The following is a 14,594-nucleotide window of genomic DNA, read 5'->3' as shown; positions in this document are numbered from 1 at the left end:
GGTTTCAGGGTTCACACTCTGAACCAGAATCAGACCTCTCTAAGGAAATGAATGCTGTCCATGCTTTTTGTTACATTTCCCTCTCAGCTTTCACAGAAAGCTCTTCCTCTTATGACTAACATTAATCTCTAAATTTAGTAGTACTGTTCTGTTCTGCTAACATGCATCTGAAACAGAATTATTCCAGTGATAGCTGAAACGTCTGTTTGGTGGTTCAGGAGAGCTATTATTATTGGATTGTACAGAGAAAAGCATTATAGAATTCTCTCCTAACAGTAATTTGCTGCCTCTACTATTCTTCTCGTTTTAATGGTTTAGAACAATATAACAGAAATGACAGTCTTTAGAACCGAAAGCTGGCAAGTCTGGTTTATGTTGGATTTTTTTCTGAAGTGTTAAATAAAGAAGTCCTTAAATCTTTCCATAGTCTATTAGCTATGACGTCTAAGGAGATGTAGAATGCCTAAAATGCGGAAAAACAAGCAGTGGCCAACTGGTGTGAACGTTGCCTTTTTTTCAGAGGTGATAAAATTATTATATATTATTATATAGCTGTTTGGTAGAACCATTGATGTTAACATTTCTGGTCATTCTGCAGAATTTATGAGGCTGTAGTTTGTCATCCAGGTTTTACATTTGTGCAGAGTGACCGCATCATTATTACACTCTGTTTACAGGAAACTTGCAAGGGTTTGATTTCCTCTCAGGCAAGTTTTTCAGGACACAGTTTCATAACACCCAGCAAGTTCCCTGCTTGGTTTACCCAGGAAGAACTCCCTGCTGGGTCATACCCAAGACCTCAGCCAGTATTCTGTCACAACCAGTGGCAAGAGGAGATACAATTCATGGAAAGTGCATTTTCCCACTTGGTCATTAAATGTTTCAGTGCTTCCTATCACTCACAGTTTTTGTATTAGGATATTAGAATCTCTCTGTATACTCTCTTCAGAATCCGGATGAATATCTGTTAATGAGTTTGTCTACTGCCTCTTTGAAGCTGCTGCTGCTGCTGTAGAAGTTCACCATCCTTCATGAAAGAAAAGTCTTTTATGTGTTGTAAAATGTTCTTCTTTAAAAAAAAAAAATCATCTGCTTCTAGAATTATCATGTTTGCTGAATAATAATTTACAATCATAATCTTCAGGATATTCAAAAACTCCTTCAGCACTCTCCTGGCAGCTGAAGTGCCTCAGCCTTTTTAAGACTTCTCCTTATAAAGCACTACTCCAGTCCTTTTGCCCCTCTCTCTTGCCATAGATGGTGTTACAGATATGCAGATTTTCAGTTTCAGAGCAGAAGAGAAACCACATTGGATCGAAGACCCATCTAGTTGATTTTCTTATGTCCAAGAGTATTCAAAAAGTGAATGACAGAGAAGCAGTATATAAAATGAGACAAGTTTTTGTGGTACTTCCCCCATGTACTCATCCAATCTCCAGCCTTTTGTGACTAAGGCATTTCCTGAGACAGATATGGTTTCCACATCTTTAATAACTCTCTGTGGTCTTTTCTTGTGCCTCCCTGAGTGGAGGGAACTTTGGCATACTTAACATCTTGTGGCAAAGTGATCCTTAGCTTAAACACAGATTATATGAAAACTCATTACTGTTTGTTTGTTTGTCTTGAAGGTGCTTACCTGCTAGTTGCACTGAATGCCTCCTACTCTTGGAGTGTTTTCCTGGTGGTTCTTCATATTGAAATCACAGACCTAATATTTCACTCTTAAACTTAAAAGGACTAATTATATTTTATTAGCTTTAGGGATATTTTTAGACAGGCTTTTTTTTTTTTTTCTTCATGTTAGTGATTTTACTCAGTAATTTCTTTCATGAGAGACCAAGGCAGATTTAAGGTGGCATTCATATGTACCTTATTATATACGATTATATTTGCTTATGATCATCAAAGTTTTCCTTAAAACTCCATTTCCTTGATTACATGAGAATCTCAGCTCTCATTTGAAAACTAACAGCAAAATTGAAAGATGCAGCCAATGAGCAATCTTGATCTTAAAACCAAAAATAGAATGAAAAAACCCACCCATAAAGTCAATATTTTGAGCCTTGATATTAACTTCTGAACAACAGAGCTGGCAACATTATTAATGCACAGTGATATCCGGGAGGCATAGAGTCTCCACCACAGACGCACCTCATGTGTCTGCACTAACGCTGGTCCTTATCGTACTCACAGGCAATTTCCAGGGACTGTATCTCATTTAACCCTCTAACATTGATTAACATGATGAATGTTCTCAGCATAATTCATCCATTTGAAGTTATCTACACTTTGGAAATATATTTGGAGCTTTTACATCCCTACATGGCCATTAAAGAGCCTACCCTTTTGAAATGCACAGGCTCGCAGAACCCCCCTCCAGCAGCACAATAAGCTGTCTAACTGATGATCAGTGGCAGGCTGCCAAGTCATGCCAAGTTTACGTGGATATGAGCTTATGCTCTTGCACATAATACAGGTGAAGCCAGAGAGATGTTTTTTAAACTGTTCATAGTATTTGACCTTCTGAGGGTGAACCAGATCTGAATTTGCTCTGAAATGTTACTGTATTAAGGTTTCTCATCAGTTCTGATGCATGATGAGTCAGTGGCATTAATTCCAGTCTGGTATTTCTTCTCTCTGCCCTCACATTCACCCCTTTGATTTCAGTCTCTCAGAAATTCAGTGAGGTTTGAAGTCAAGTGCATTTTCCTCTGCTAAATGCTACTCAGCTGGCTTCAGCCACCTTTCAGGTTTTTAATTGTCATTATGATTTGTTCAAAAATTAAATAATAGTCCAAACAAAGATCAACTGCTGTTTACTTCTGATACTGGGATTTCAGGCCATGCAGAAACATGAGACATAAAAGCCACAGGACGCTCCTAAAGTGCATGCATAAATCTTCCCAAAGTCATACACAGTGCTGTAGGTCTTTGTCTACAAATTTTCCCTGTTAAAGCCTTAACTGGAAGCTGACTGAAGGAACGCATTTTTTGAAGCAGTTTCCACTGAGATACTTTCTGTTTGCAACGTACATGCTGGCATACACAAAATCTGTGCAGTCTGGGGTGATTTGAAAAAAACCTTTCTCCAGACAGACAGAAGAATGTGGTCATTTGCCTTTTCTTCTCTCCACCATCAATTTATTATCATGTAGGGTCATGAAGCCATAGGGACTAAGCAGTAAGCCATTTCCCTATGGTGCCTGAATTTAATTAGGTACTGATCAATCCGTTGTACACTGCTGTGCTTCACAGCTCTTAAAAACTAAACCAAACTGGCACTGACATACTGCTTAGATTGATATTATACCAAGGGTACAGTCCTGGTTTTGATATATATCCATAAAGGGTTATCAAGTACAAGGTATGAAGCTCAGATGGGAAAAAGTCACCGTAAACTGAAATTTTGGAAACAGTATGAAGTAGCTTGTATCCCAGCATATTTACTGCACCAGTAGAAACTTTTCCTATATGCACAAGTTGTGGTAAAAAGATGCCTTAGAGGCTGATTACAAAGAATCCTATAGAGAATTTGGGTCTGTCTCTTGAAATATTCACATCAGGAACAAAAACCTTAAAAAAACCCAAACAAACAAACAAACAAAAAAACAACTGACCAAAGCAAACCACTAGGCTTAAAGGAATTGAAATCATTCAGAGGTGTACGCAGGCAGGCAGAGCTCTCCCTCAGCACCCCTCCAGCCCTCCCCCACTGCCCAGAGGTGCAGGGGGTTCACTCCCCACCACCCCCTGCTCTGACTCCATCCCAGACACAGCTTCTCCCCGTGCCACCAGCTCCCACCACGCGCTGTGTGCAGGCCCTGTGGCAGCACAGCCACCCGCCTGCCTGCGGACACCTTCCTTCCACAGCAAATGAGCAGCCTTCTGAGCAAGGGGCGAAGCCTGCCTGCAGGCAGCCCGTGGCGTGGCTCTGTCATGGGCAGGAACAAAGGTGGAGATTTTCCAGCAGTACAGACGTGGCTCTGCTGTGCCCTGCTAGGTGTACAGGAGCAGCCCACTGCTGCTGTAACAACTAGACATAATTTACCTTCCCAATCCTGTTCTTACCTTGCAGAAAGGCATTTTTAACAAAAAACATCAACTAGTGTGCACAACAACATGCGCCATTTCAGTTTTGTTAAATGAAGAGAACTCTAATAAAAAGGATAGAAAACAAGGCGCTGCAGGAGAGGCAATTTTCATTGCAAATCAACGATTTGGATCAGTTTGAATGGATGTTATGTGATAGGTGTTTTGCAACAGTCTGTCATGCTGGCACTCTAATAGCAAGCATCACTTACAATGCTGCCATTGAAAGGACAGAACTTCATATTTATCTGTCTAAAAAAGAGAAACTATTACTCTGCCAAGATCCTTGCAGCTTTCCATTCTACAGTGCACAAGGAATTGCTTAAAACTACTGCCATGAGGTGGCTGTATGATGCTCAGTTATCATTTTCAAGAAGCCTTCTGCCTCAGTGTTTTATTATTGCAGAAATAAACTACACACATGCTATGGTCTAGCCACTAGGAAGGAGGAATCCCACCTTGAAATCTGACGGTAGGCTGGGCTGTTAACACTAGTTCTTGTTATGGCAGCATAACACCTCCCACTCCTTATAAACTGATCACTTTCACCTGCTCACAGTTTCTTGTCTGCCATGTACAGGTGTATTCCTGGGCTGGGTGTCTCAGGAAGAAAATGTCAATAAAATGTAAGCAGATTTTTTGGTTTGTTGGGTTTTGTTTGTTTTGAGAAAGGTGCAGAAAGCATGCAAACCATTTCATTGAAAACCTCTACCGTGTCTCCCATTTGGAGAAGTAACTTTAAGTCTAGCAGTGGGATATGCCTTCTTCCTTTTTCCCTTCAAAACCAGCTCAGACCTGGCCAAATTAGGGGCCTCTGAGAATTTTAGTTCACACATGCACAGCTGCAGGCTTGTTAGAGGCTGGCAGATACATTTCCTGTGGACTTTGAGTAGGTTCTGAACCTGCTTGAGCAGCGTAATCTTTTGTTGAGACCACTGTTCCTCCATCAGGCACCATGATAACGTTCAACATCAGTTGTTTGTTACACTCTTTTAATCTTTGGCAGCAAACACGATAACAGCCTCCCTCGCCTAATAACTGCATCATGTCCAAAGACTGCTCCATTCTGTGAGCTGAATGAGGTTGAGATTGGATAAAAAAAAATCACAGGAACCTGTCATTCAAGGCTCTAGTTCAACACATGGGATGTTAATCCTGATTGAGTGTAGGGCTAAGCCAGGGAAGCGAGTACTTTTCCCTCTACTCTGTCCTCCACAGTAGTATAGCCAAATGTTGTCACGGAGAGCGTAATATCTGCATGACTCCACAATATGAAACTGAAATGGAAAAAGCTAACAGCAGACTTACCAAATTAAAAGCCTGCAGATTTTCAGGTTGGATTTATATTCAGTTTACCTACCTATGGCAAGCCAGGATTAACAAATATTGCTTCACTGTGGTGAAGCAATTTAACCTATGCTTATCATAAACTACCCCAGGAAAAAATCATGACAGCAGGTTTGGGCCATCCAGCCTAATTAGTTGAGCTTAAATCAGCTGTCTGGCTGGTTAGGCAGCAAATCCCTAGGCTGACTTCTTATCTTTCATCTTGCAAACTGCTGTCAAATGAGTGATCATTTGGGACCTGCTGCTGTTACATGCACACTCTTCTGCTACCATGGATCCACATTTAGAGTTATTGTATGATAAAAATACCTTTTTTCCTCTCAGCTCTCTTGTTTCACTCAAGAGACTCAGAAAAAGCCAAACTGATGGTAACCTGAAGTGGATGTGACAGTAGACAGGTGTCACAACTATCTGAGATTGTGAGGGGCAGCTGTAGCTATAGATAAGGAGAGGTGGATTTCACTTGTGTCTTCATGTACTGTTCCTGTACATTACTGCTCTGAGAAGACATTTAGGGCAGGAGAAGTTTCAGGAATGACCTGCAAAAAAGGTCTGGTAATGCAAGCAGACAGCGCTTGTAACCATACAAGAAAAATATTCCATCACTCCTTTTTTTCCTAGTTATGAGGAATATTTATTAACAACTTTCCCTGAACTGTTATAATTTTTTCCAATTTCATTTCTGTTCATTATTGCTTAAATATTAAACAAAGACATGGATGTTTTTATGATGTGCTATTTTAACTTCTGTTTTTACTTTGTGCAATTGCAGGACATGTTCACATCACTGACTTTAACATAGCAACCATAGTGAAAGGCTCTGAAAAAGCTTCCTCTATGGCTGGCACAAAACCCTACATGGGTAAGTTTTTCAAGACCATTTAAAAATGTGAGAAAAGTCACACATTAAGTTTGAGTAATTTTATGTTAACAGGGTTTTAAGTGGTAAGAGCATACAATAAATGTGATCAGCTTGGTTTTTTGACACTATATATGTGTCAGCAATAGAAAACATGAGATAAAGTGATTAGGTAGGAGCTTGGTCTCTACAATGCTTCTGGTCAGGTTCTGTTTAGCTTTGTGAAGCAAATTCAGGAGAATTTCAAATGTGTTACTTCCTGCAGATCTCTACATCTTGATACAAATATGCTTATATTTGCTCCACTATGGCTTTAATCTATCAGACAACATGTAATATCAGTTTAAAAGTATCTAGGCACATCCTTAATTGCTTTGCTATGCTGAATTCCTTAGAAAAGTATCAATTTAAAATTAGAGTTCTATGTTGCTAACTGCTTAAGAGCTTGCCCTATGGCTTTTGGAGCTTTTTATATGTATTTGTTATATACTTTAAATGCATAGATAGAATGAAGGCTGAGAGAGTGAGATTTAGTTCATCTGACCTCATAAGTCTAAAATATAAGAATTTGACTAAGTTAATAATCCAAACTACCCCTGGAGCTAGAAGACAGAAGGTATTTCCAGAAGGTCATTTGTCTCACCAAAGTTAGGCTAGCTTCCATGGTTAAGAATAGGTGTGATTTGTCCTCTTTGTGGCTTCCTACACATCTGCCATATTAATTCTCTGTGTATGCAGTATTATTGTTGGCTGAGGAGATGCCTAGCTTAAGACTTACCATATTTGTATTCTGGAAACCATACTGAGAGATATGTGTCTCTAACAGACTTTTTTTCTTAGCTGACATGCTCAGTACACATCTAACGCTCATGCAATGGTAAAATATTGGCAAATGGTCATATTCTGATCAAAGGCCACTGTGTTACCATGTTTCTGCATGTTAGTATAGGACTAAAAGCATATGCCTGAGAAATAGGGCTCAGGACCTGTGCACCGACCTGATGCCGGTTAGCTTACTCTTGTATACCTACTCAAACCAGACCAAGAAATGTTACATGTCGTCCTGACTCAAGGGTTTAAGTTATGCAGAGAAATTAGGTTTTAAATTAAAATTTTTTCAGCATTTTGTAATATTAGCTTCCGTGTCTAGTTCAGTATCTCTGCTTAGAAGATAAGGCTAACCCTGCACAGCAGGATATGGAGCACTAGGAGGTCAAGTCTGCCTTACTGGGCTTCCCCTCAGGACTGGTACCTGAGTGTTTGATATTACACCACAAGTTCACTATTATTTGTGGTGAAAAATGAGGGGAAGGGAAGCTGCAGTGTCACTTACACCAACAGCTTCAATTGAAAAAGAACTTCCTTGAGCATTTTTGCCTCTATGTGGTGGGCTTATCTACGGGGAAAAAAAAAAAACATCAACCCAACAAAACAAAACAAACCACCACAAACACACAAAAAAAACCAAAACCAAAAACAAACACTTAGGAAAAAAGCAAGTAATTTGACCTCTCCCCAGCACATAGAGACAAATAGCTGTACAATTGACATGTAAAACTAATTGCACAGACAGAAGTGCTGTTACCTACATGATGATCAAAATGTTAACAGTTTCTAACATTCTTGATACAGTAGTTTCACATTTCTGTGAAGAACTTATTTCTTGGAATTCACACATTCTGTTTAAATAACTGCCTAGAACCTTCTAGTAGCCAGTGTCATTAGATGTGTAAGTTCTTGTTACACAGGTTATTCAAAAATACTCTTGAAGAGCAGCTATTTCACAGGAGCTCAAACACGTTTAGAATAGATGTTTTCCTTATTTAATTGTAATGATGAAAGCAAATATAAAACAGTCTTTTCTGACATCCAATTTGGTAGTCAAATGAGTTGTGTTGATCTTACATTTTTTAAGAGATTGCACAGTTTTACATTAGAAAGCATAATTGTTACGAAAGCAGAAAAAAGTTGAGTACTTGCTTGGGGATCAGTTAGCATTTTAGTGATTAATGATATACACATTATCTGAATGTGTATAATGAAGAGATCATCTGGTGACTAATGATCAGAACCGGATTAGTTAAAACAGCTCTACAAAAATGTGAGTATACTTCAAATATTTTTGAAAATATATTGAAATATTTTTCAAGTATTGACAGGAAACAGTGTCTGTGGGAGCATCTTTCAGACTATCTACACAGATTGGTGCACCACTACCTTCTTACTTAGTTCATTAGTGGTCTCTGTTGGCAGGGTTTTCTCACAAGAAAAAAAGATTTTTTTTAGCAGCAGCAAGCACAAAAATCTGTAACACTTTGGACTGTGGTTCGGCATTTTCAATTTAAAATTATGAAAAATCGCCCTATCCTTTTGGAATTCCTACTTTCCCCCCCTCACAAAAGGAAGCAAGTTGTTCTTTGTGTAGCTGGCATTTGCTAATAAGTGGTACAAGGAAGGAATTGCTGAGATTCATCTTAAAACCCATCTGTTTAATCTTCATCTATTCAATGCAGAGATGCTAAAGTCCAGTCTACCCTGCTTAAATTCCATTTATGTGCCTTTCTGAAGTATTCTCCATTTGATAGAAAATGTCCTTGAATTTAGTAGGGAAATACTGAATGTACTAGGATAGATTGTGTTTTTTTATAGCTTTATTGGTTTGTAATTGATCCTCAGCTTAACATCATGGCAAATAAATTCTGGTCTAAGTCTGGAGTGCCATAGATATCTACTCCTCTTTGACTTCACGAGGAGCGGCATGAGCTCCTGGAGGGTTCCTGTAAGAGCCCAAGCAGATCCAAGGAAGGAGGTAAACTATAGATCTAGAGCAGAGGTAATATAGGAGATGGGGCCAAGGTTTTACCTTGGCATACTAATGAATTGTTATCTTGATTCACTTCAGACTATGGAGCTGTTCTGACCATGAATCCTTTTCCCCACACATCAGATGTCCTCCATATCCAACAATCTTGCTACAAGAAGTAGTAGTACAAGAAAAATGCTTTTTTTTGCCCCCCTTTATGAAGGGACTATGGCATCATCCACCAGTTTACTTTCTGTCCAGTGTGCCTTTCTCATGTCTCAGGAGTGCAAAAATACTACAAAATCCACATGCGTAGTCTTCGCTACTCAGAGTCAGAAGAGTCATCTTTGCATCTATTTGGAGGTGTAAGAAGGAAGGAAAGCTTTTAGAGCTGTAAAAATCCTCTGTCAGGTGAAAAGTGATTGGTGAAGATTCTCTGTGGCATAGCTTTGGTATCAAATCTTCAACAAAACTTAAAATATTAAGAGTTTGACAGATAAGGCCAGACGATCATTGCCGTTGCCTTTTGTCTCTAAGTGTATTGATTTAAATTCCTTTCTTTTAGTTTACACTTTTAATTTTGTGGAGAATCATAACTTTAATGAAACCCTGCAAAGACTTTTGATTGCAGTGCTCAAATTAAGAAAGTTTTGGGTTAGCTTTTCGTAGTTAAGTCTGTGTGATTTCTAGCTTTAGGGCTGTATGAAAGGCTTTCCATGTGGCTTCACCCAAGCCATTTAGACAATGAGAGAAGTAGAAAAAAAGAATTGGGGAGGTTGGCTCTGTAGTTGGTAGTAAGCTTTCATTACCAGGAATTTAAACCACACTTTAACCTCGGTGTAACAAGACAAAATTGTTGTCAATCCAAGGTACTTGCTGAGTGCCACAACCAAAGAAACTTAGTGGTTCCTGTAAGACATGCCTTGCACTATACTGGTTTTCATGGTGATGAAGCTATAAAATGCCAAGAAAGCTTTTATTCCCCCCTCTCTTAGAGGTTTATGAAGGCTTGCTGTCACGTGGTTCCTGTTATGTCTAATCAGACATGAGGGCACTCTCCAAACTTTCCCTTAGTAGAAGTAATTGTTATGATTTCTCACTTCTTCCTATGGCCAACTTTAGGAAATAAACAAATGTTATCTCTAAAGCCTCCACTCCTATTTTAAAACTGATTGACATAGGCTGAGAAATTTCTAGGGAGTGATTTGCTCACATGCAGCATGACTGCATAAAACTAGTATCCATGAAAAAAAGAAAAAAGTCAATAGATTTTTGTTGTGTAAAAATGCATTAGCTTCTCTGATTAAGATGCCTATCTTGTAATGCTAGGCATGGTGTCAGTCAGCTGCTGCAGCCTTTGCTTAATCCCACTTCAGATTAGCCTTTCGTCCCTAAGTGTTTCTCGGCCTGAAGTTTTCCCTGCCTATTTCCCTGTTATTAAATGGTTACAAAGAGTGCAATGTATCTGAACCTGAATTTTTTTCCAGAAACCCTGGTAATTTCTCTGAGTTCCCCTTCCCAGCTGATTCATTCAGACAAGTGAAATACCTTCCACCCATAGGCAACAAAAAGATAGACAATGGTGAATCCGAAAGGAAGAAGTTCAACAGCCTGACAAGACAAAGTGCTTCTAGTTGTTTCTGCAGTTTTACTTCTCAAAGCCATTGACCTGAAATGCTGAACTGAAATTAACTTCTTGGTGCTGGGGCATCTTCAGAGTTTCTATCTTGTACCGTTCAGACGGCTGCACACTCGAGCCTGATTTTATCATTACAAATTCACTGCTCAAACTTTCTGCCACACCTGTGGTTGAGGGTGTTGTCAAGGGTTTTATTGTAGAAAGAGCCCTTTGAAAACTCACAAGTTTTCAGGCTGTTATTCTATGCTGGCAAACAGTGCAAAATGTCCTTTGAGACCCAGCTGACTTCTGGCAGGCATGCCTGCAGCTAACAAATGAACACAAGACCTTGTGGGGGGGTCCCCTCCACTGTGCACTGACATGTGGATCAGGAAGGCCAGCGCAGGGCAGGACACGGTCCCTGGCCACAGCCTGTGCCTAAGGATATTCAATTGTGGCTCTTTCTTTCTATAGAAGGGTATTCATTAGGCCCCCTGTATTTAAAGAAAGAGTGCATTTGCCTGGCTGGAAGCACCTGTGTAGGTGTTTGCCATTTTCAACACTGCTGTACCTTTATGAGTGAAATAAGAAGGTATTTCTTATATTGGCCCCTCATGCAGGCTGCAAGAAGTCTGCTTGTGTCTCAAAGAACATTCTCTGTGCTGGGCACACATTTATACAGTAAAGGCCTTTTCCCTTTCAACAGGTTGGTGAGCTACAAAACAAAGTATTAAATACTAAAACATGTCTAAAAACCGTTACAGGTATTTCTTTTTATTTGTTCCTCACTCTGGCATAATTTAGATGTATTTCAGTCGTATAGCACATGCTTTTTACTCACTTAAATGTTTCCTTTTTGAATATTCAATTTCCATATATCTGTATATTATTTGTTAGTATTGCAAAAAAAAAATTCCATTCCCAGGTTATAAATTTGGGGAGATCATGGTTTGTTTGGGTTGTTTTTGCTTGGGGTTTTTTTTCTATTTCTGATGGTAGGAGGCTTAGGTGGGCTAGGTCGAGGTTTTGTGGTTTTCTTCTGAATAATGCACTGTGACTTTTATTGGCTTGATTAGAAATAAATACATTTTAAGACACAAATGCTCCTGAACAAAAGTCCATAGCAAATAAAATACTTTGAAACTACATTTAAAAGTTTCAACTACCCCCGTCCTGTCCTGTAGGCTTGTTACCTCAGATTTTCACAGCTGCTTTCACAGGTTGCTGTCATGGTGAAAAATGGCTGTACATCTGAGATTACCACAGGAATGTGGATTTACAGAGGTCCACTGAACTTCTAAAAAGTACAAGTCAACCATTTTTATTAATTAACACTGTGTGGGAGTACCATTGGAGTCAGAGGAAAGGTGGTGGATGTCTCTATCAAACTTGCAGGTAGAGGAAAAATATCCTGTAGGACTGTTCCTGAGGTAGTTACAATATAGAAGAGACAAATTCAGTTTGTTTTTCAGAGGTTTTCAACCCTGGTCTTCCTTGTACTCATACTGAAGAGTGTTCTGAAATTAAATTGTGTTTTGCAACTCATTGTTGTTTGTGTGCAGTTAAGGCAGCATTTAGGTTTTTAAAAATCCCACCCTTTTCCTTCCAAGTTTTTGACTACCTATCTACAGAGCTTCACTATGTCCTGGTTTCACTGGGATAGAATTATAGAATCAGTCTTCTGTTCAGGAGAGCTGTGCTTTTAAGAAGATTGCAGCACCTGGTTTGGTGAGAGCAAAGTTGATAAACTTTTTTTTCACTTGTGGCCAGCCATGGTATGTGGGTCTCTATAGTGATCAGGGTCTTTGGCAGTTTTGAGTTAGCCAGGTGCTAAAGCTAGAAGGAGTGAAAGCCAGGAGAACTGATACAAGCTGGCCAACAGAAGTATTCCATACCATAAACACCATGCTCGACATCACGCTCACCATAAATTAGAAAGTTTACTCCAGAAGGTCCCTTCTCCTGATGGTCACCATCCCTGGAGGGTATCACCCATCATTCTGCTCCTGAGGCCTCCTCTCCTGTTTGCTGTGATTGTCATGCTTTTGCTGGGGCTGTGGTGTTCACAGTGCCTGACATCCAGCATTCACTGCTGGGCATGCACAGCCTCTGACCACTACATCAGCCAGGTATAACTTTGTGGATTTTATTAGTATTAATATTAGGGGTTTAAAACTATTGATTTATTTTATTAAAACTGTTTCCTTTTAAATCCATGGGTTTCGTCTCCTTTTCCCAATTTCCTTTCCTGCTAGGTGGGGATGGTGGTGATACCTGTGTCTGTTATTGGGTGATAGAGCAACTGGCTAAAAGAAGACACACTGGTGATGTCTCTACCTGCCCTTTAATCCCAGGGAAACACCGTGATGCCAGCATGGGCTAGGAGGCCTTTGTTCTGATGAGCAAGAGAGTGGACATATGAGGCTTTCATGTACTGAAATATTCCCCATCCTGATGAGGTTTTCAGCTTGTGCTAGGAGCACTATGTCTGAGGAGATTAAGCACTGAGCTGTGAGGGGGTATCCAGGTTTTGTCTCTGCTCTGACATTAATGGGTAGACACATGAGCAGCTGACAAGCCTTGGGAGAACAGGAAAGAAATGACTGTCTGAATTTCTGGGGTTTAAACCCCCAGCCCTGAATGAGGGTTGGCGTATGGATGATGACCACAGCCAGGCAAGAAAGACCCTCCTGATTGGTTTTCACCCAGGGTCTGGCCAGCCTTGGGTGGGAACTGATTAGGAGATCACCACCAGGTGCCCCACCTTCCACATTAACTTGGAGATGGGGCAAGAAGCTGTCTATTATAAGAGCTGACCCTGCTGGCAGGGGAGCTGGGAGGTCTGCTTACACAGTGGATGTGCTGTGTGGGGAATTCTAGTTGTCAGAAAGGCTCACTGACTGGGTATGGCAAGTGGGGTTCCCAGGACAATGGGGCGAAAGATGAGCCTCTACCGCCTAACTGGTCTCATGGCCTGGCTAATTCTATCTCCCATGGCTTGGATCCTTGGCCAGCTTGCTCGATTCTTCCTATCCTATGCTGTGAGTGAGTGTGTTGACTTATTCCTCCCTCTGGTGGTTTGGAACCTTCGTTCTCCGGTGTGTGATGTAAGAGCAGAGGGAGGAGTTTGGCTATTGCTCTGCCTGGTCATGATAGTATCTTTCTATATGGGGTAGGAGGTCAGCAGAAGACTGTCTCCATTTGTTTTTCACCTCTCTGCTCTCCAACTTCCTACTACTCTTTGAGATTGTGCAGCAAACCTGCTAATATAATAATTTCTTCGACTATTGCACACTGAGTTCAAGTGGTAGATTTTAATTTTTTTTTTTTATTGTGCCTGAATGGGCCTGATCCAATGTGGAGCTCTGCAGGCAGATCTGAATGGGAAGAGACTTCCAGCATAAATGGCTGATAGGGCACTGTGGGGGGGACTTCCAGGAGCCCAGGGGGGTATTTCTGCCCCTGGTCAACTCCTGTTCTTTGATCAAGCCATGCAACTCCCACAGATTTTTGTGAGCATAAACTGATGCAAAGACATTTCCTAAACCGGAAGGAGTATGTGAAGCAAGAGGATGTAACAGTCCTGATGTGTCAGGTACAGTCTGTCCTGTGAAACCCCAGAATTACCCAGGCCAGTTAATTTAAAATAGCCAGACAGCCCAAGCTGCAGAAGGCAAAGACAGGGACTGGGACAAAGAAGATCCACCCACTGTAAGATTGATGGATCTGAAGATCAGATTCAAGAGGGTCTAAAGAACCTGAAAGTGTACAAGTCCATGGGACCCAACAAGATCCATTCAAAGGTCATGAGTGAAGTGGTGCATGAAGCTGGGAAACTGCTTTACATCATACTTGAAAAGTCATGTCAGTCTGATGAA

The 14,594-nt window shown here is 40.4% G+C and overlaps 1 protein-coding gene across 1 annotated transcript in view; it reads left to right on the top strand.

Annotated features, from left to right (window-relative positions):
* Nucleotides 1-14,594, top strand: part of STK32B (serine/threonine kinase 32B) — a 55,706-nt gene that overhangs the window by 2,796 nt on the left and 38,316 nt on the right. Inside the window, exon 3 of the mRNA XM_008936928.1 lies at nt 6,209-6,298. Within this exon, the coding sequence (XP_008935176.1) occupies nt 6,209-6,298 (90 nt within the window). The remainder of the gene's footprint in view (nt 1-6,208; nt 6,299-14,594) is intronic.

This window comes from Merops nubicus, unplaced genomic scaffold, assembly GCF_000691845.1.
Source record: "Merops nubicus isolate BGI_N331 unplaced genomic scaffold, ASM69184v1 scaffold10410, whole genome shotgun sequence".
Classification (NCBI taxonomy): domain Eukaryota; kingdom Metazoa; phylum Chordata; class Aves; order Coraciiformes; family Meropidae; genus Merops; species Merops nubicus.
The sequence above is the reverse complement of the archived record's forward strand: the minus strand, read 5'-3'. Positions and strand labels throughout refer to the sequence as shown.